Here is a 3,819-nt window from a genome sequence, read left to right on the forward strand (position 1 = left end):
GACTGAGTGAAATTGAAAAATTATTTTTGATGGCAGTTTATATATATCTTTCGTCTGTTGTAGATATTTTTATTAATTTACAATGTAGGCAGTTTGCTGATTTAAATGAGTATTTGGTATTTTTGTTGATAAATTGTATAAAAAGAGCAAAAAAGCAATCTGATTAAGAATAGTCAGTATGAGATCGATACTTCAGTCGTGATGCAGAAATTCATTTTGCTTATTTCAGCAGTGTTAAGTGATCAAATCAAGATAACTTTTCTAGTTGCAGTGTTTTAGAAGATCAGGTTTATTTCAGTTCAGAATAGTAATATTAAAAGTAGTTGTTACTCTTTTGGCAGTAAGTAGTTCTTCTACTTTGGCAGATTGATTGTTTCGTGTTCGGAAAATTTTAATTTCAAAGCGATCAAATCTGATTTACCAGCCTTTTATTTTTACATATATGCATGCATGCTATTATGCATACCTGTCTGTGCTAACTTTTATGAATGAACAGCAACTATTGTATAGATAAAAATGATGAAACTGAAATTAATTTCATGAAAGTAGGAAAGTTAGCAAAGTTGGCAGGTTTAATTATCTTAATTGCTTTTAAAATCAAAGTAAATTTATCAGTTTGTTCTATTTTCTTTTATATGTCAGATAATTTTGAAATGTAAACTATACGTCGATTTTTCATTATTAATTGTTATAATTATTGTGCAGGCGGAAAATATTTACTTATGATACTCACAGATATTATAATAGAAAAATATTCTTAACAGTATTTTTTATGTAATATATTTCAAATTTTCTTTTGAAGTTTGAAATGTCGTACGTTTCATGCAAACATTTATTTTTTGCCTAAAATAGCTTTGTTCACACAATATTGAATATGTCGCTGATGTTATATGCGAATGTATGCGCAATTAATTGTTGCTTATTATGTTAATCAAACAGATGATGCTGGCAATTTGCAGTTCAAAAGGATAAGACTGCAATCAAAGATGAATTTTGTCATGAAATTGAAGATTTTGCAGTTTCGCAGCAGCTTGCTTGTTGCAGCTAAATCTATTTCGTAGCTTTGAGATATTTGAAAAAATGTTTGAAAAAATACTGATTTTACTCGCATCATTCTTAGCAGTTAAGTGAAAAAAATGCATGCAAAACTTAATTGGAATATTCTGTTGAAGCAAATTATTCGGATGTTAAAAAATAGTGACTTTTTTCAGTACTGAGAGAAACCATTACTTGAGACTTTTTCAGAAAATTGACCAAGTCAAATCAATCGTCTTTAATTGACCAGGCTGATGTTGCATGCATAGGCTTTTCGTAATCATCAAGTGGTAGACGTCAGATGAAAGCAAAGTTAGATGATTGTAAGTCACTGTTCAGTTTAAACTTCCCTTGTTGAATGGATGAAACGATAAAAATTGGCCCATCTGTGACGTGTGTGTTTGTGTGTGGAATTTTCGAAATTGTTCAAATTCAACGAGTTTTTCTTCTCATGCGAATGTTGAAGCAAAAAATGAGGATCCATTTTTTCCTCTTGTGTTACAACTTATCGAAAAATAATTCCATATTATGGCACAGGGTTTTATAATTCTTTGCAGCGTTAGTTTCAATTTAGAATTGAATTTAACCAAATGTGATTAACGTGCCGGAAAATGCTTTCCACTTTTATTACGGCGTCGGTTTGTGCTCTCCAGTGCTTAAAGATTTTGAAATTATTTTTTATTCTGAGTGACAAATTAGATGAAGAATGTATGTAATCTGCTAATGCGTCCATCTGCCAACGACAACTTAATTAACAGCGTTTTCTTTTTAAGACCTATAAATTTAACTAATCAGCTTGCAAGAAATTAAGGAAGAACATAGTTAAAAAGCTTTGTTCGTGTTGTTCTTGGTTTTGTATTCTTTGCATATTATTCCTATTATTTGCTTATCGTTTTGTCAAATTTCACGTTGAATTTACGTTTTATTATATCCGATAAATATTTCGTTCATATTTTCTTCACAGAAATGCTTTAACACATCCATTGAAAGCATTTGTTTTGCATGCAGTCACTGAGTAGATTTATTTTTTGTTTATTGACACTGGGAAAGCTTGAACACTGGTTGAGAAGAAAGCTACTTGAACTTTTATTCACAGTTGTACAAAATCATTATCATTATTACATCACATCACAGGTTGAAAACGAGCGATCGACAAGTATGAAAAAATACCACCAATTTATTATCATGGTGAACTCGTTTTGCAAAGCTTTTACAGTATACACGGGTGGTACGATTTTTTCTTAGGCAGTTTTTTCTTTGTTCCAAAAATTGTGTAAAAAATAGCCAAACATGTATTTGTTGCAACATTCCTGTTCAATTTCAAATCGACAACTCCTGACCTTCAATGTCACATCGTAGATCCTATAAAATTTGGAATTTTGTAAAGCAAACATTTTTTCATTTCATTTTACTGGTTATTATTAGTTTTTAAATATTTCTTTCACATATGATGTTTTCATCTTCGAACGAAATAGAGCGTCTTTTTTTATTACGTACTATAAGCAGTGCTTGTTTGTGTGACATATTTCAAATTCTATATTAATATCTCGTGGTATTCATGAAAAATAAATGATATACTCATATAGAATGACAATTTTAATGGAAATTATGCACAAACTTTGAGCACTTTTCTGTTGAAATGGGTGAAATTTTAAACCGAGTTTAATTCTGTGAAAAGATTGTTTTGCATAAAATGAACAATCCTGCAAATTGAAAATTGAAATTTGATCAGTTCCATTCCATTCTGTTCATAGTTTCATTATTCGAAAGTGTGTTCTATTGAAAAACTATAATAGTAATATAAATTGCACTTTATTATGTTGGAAAGTTTTAAGTTACTTAATTATTTATTGATCTAATATTTTCTGCATTATTTTATTTGCATACCTTTGATAGATGGGTTCCAATCCACGTATTGCGTTTACTGTACTTAGAAGCGAACTATCTCGTTTTGTAATAAGTAGATTGTTATTTAGAAAATGTTATTCATTGAAAACGATCAAAAAGTGTTCTCGAAATTATAATTAGTTTAAATAGTCTGCTCACCTAATTTTTGGAATAAAAAAATTTAGTTCTGCAAGATGGAAAACCTGTAGATTTGCATTGAACACCATTTACATTTAAATGCGTAACTATTCTCCATCATTTCTTTTTAACTTGCAGTGATTTTGACGTGAAAAATCACTTTTTGTATTTGGAAAAACGACCAATTTTTAGAAACAATTAGTTGAAGGATGAATTTGTATAATTTTCATTTGATTTCATTGCTTGAAATTCAAGCTTGCTGAAAAAACAGCATAAACTGTAAGACATTTAGCATTCTTCAACAGTTCTTAAATTACTGTCGTCAGTACAACATGTAGATTAAATTATGAACTCAGCTTTCTTTTTCAAATACATATTTTTAAATTCATTTTATATTTTTGTCTGAAGAATAATATCTCATACATTGAGCGTTTTTTTTATATTGGGCTTGTTAAATTGTTTTCATGAATGCGCAAGCAAGTCAGAAAGCTGAATTAATTGCATACCTGCCATTATGATTTCGAGTAACCTGACAGGACAGACCTTGCATAATTTCGTCCGGCTTTGTTGCCAACGTCAATAGACGTCCAAGACTGATGAGGCGGGAATGTCGACATGTATCTCCGTGCACAAGAACATTACTGGCATTGCAACAGTACGGAATCAAACTGAAAGTGCAAAGCTTGTTAAAATCGAATTGGAATGTGAAATCAAACCTTAACATTTCTACACTACTGTCTTCTTCATAGGGTACTACTT

At 30.3% G+C, this 3,819-nt stretch overlaps 1 protein-coding gene across 1 annotated transcript; it reads right to left on the reverse strand.

Annotated features, from left to right (window-relative positions):
* Positions 1 to 2,276: 2,276 nt before the first annotated feature.
* Positions 2,277 to 3,784, reverse strand: Tsp_13096 (hypothetical protein). Its single transcript, XM_003370909.1, has 2 exons — positions 3,567 to 3,784; positions 2,277 to 2,397 (listed from the first exon to the last, which is right to left on the reverse strand). Exons 1-2 carry the CDS (start codon positions 3,782 to 3,784, stop codon positions 2,277 to 2,279), a joined length of 339 nt encoding a protein of 112 aa, XP_003370957.1.
* Between the last annotated feature and the right edge of the window lie 35 nt (positions 3,785 to 3,819).

This window comes from Trichinella spiralis (assembly GCF_000181795.1).
Source record: "Trichinella spiralis strain ISS 195 chromosome Unknown Scfld339, whole genome shotgun sequence".
NCBI lineage: Eukaryota > Metazoa > Nematoda > Enoplea > Trichinellida > Trichinellidae > Trichinella > Trichinella spiralis.

Bases quoted from the DNA above. Each gene is read 5' to 3' on its own strand.
- Tsp_13096 (XM_003370909.1), bottom strand. From the start codon at position 3,784: ATGTTAAGGTTTGATTTCACATTCCAATTCGATTTTAACAAGCTTTGC. The intron at 2,398-3,566 runs GTATGCAATTAA...CAAATTTTATAG, and splicing joins ACTCGAAATCATAATGGCAG to GATCTACGATGTGACATTGA.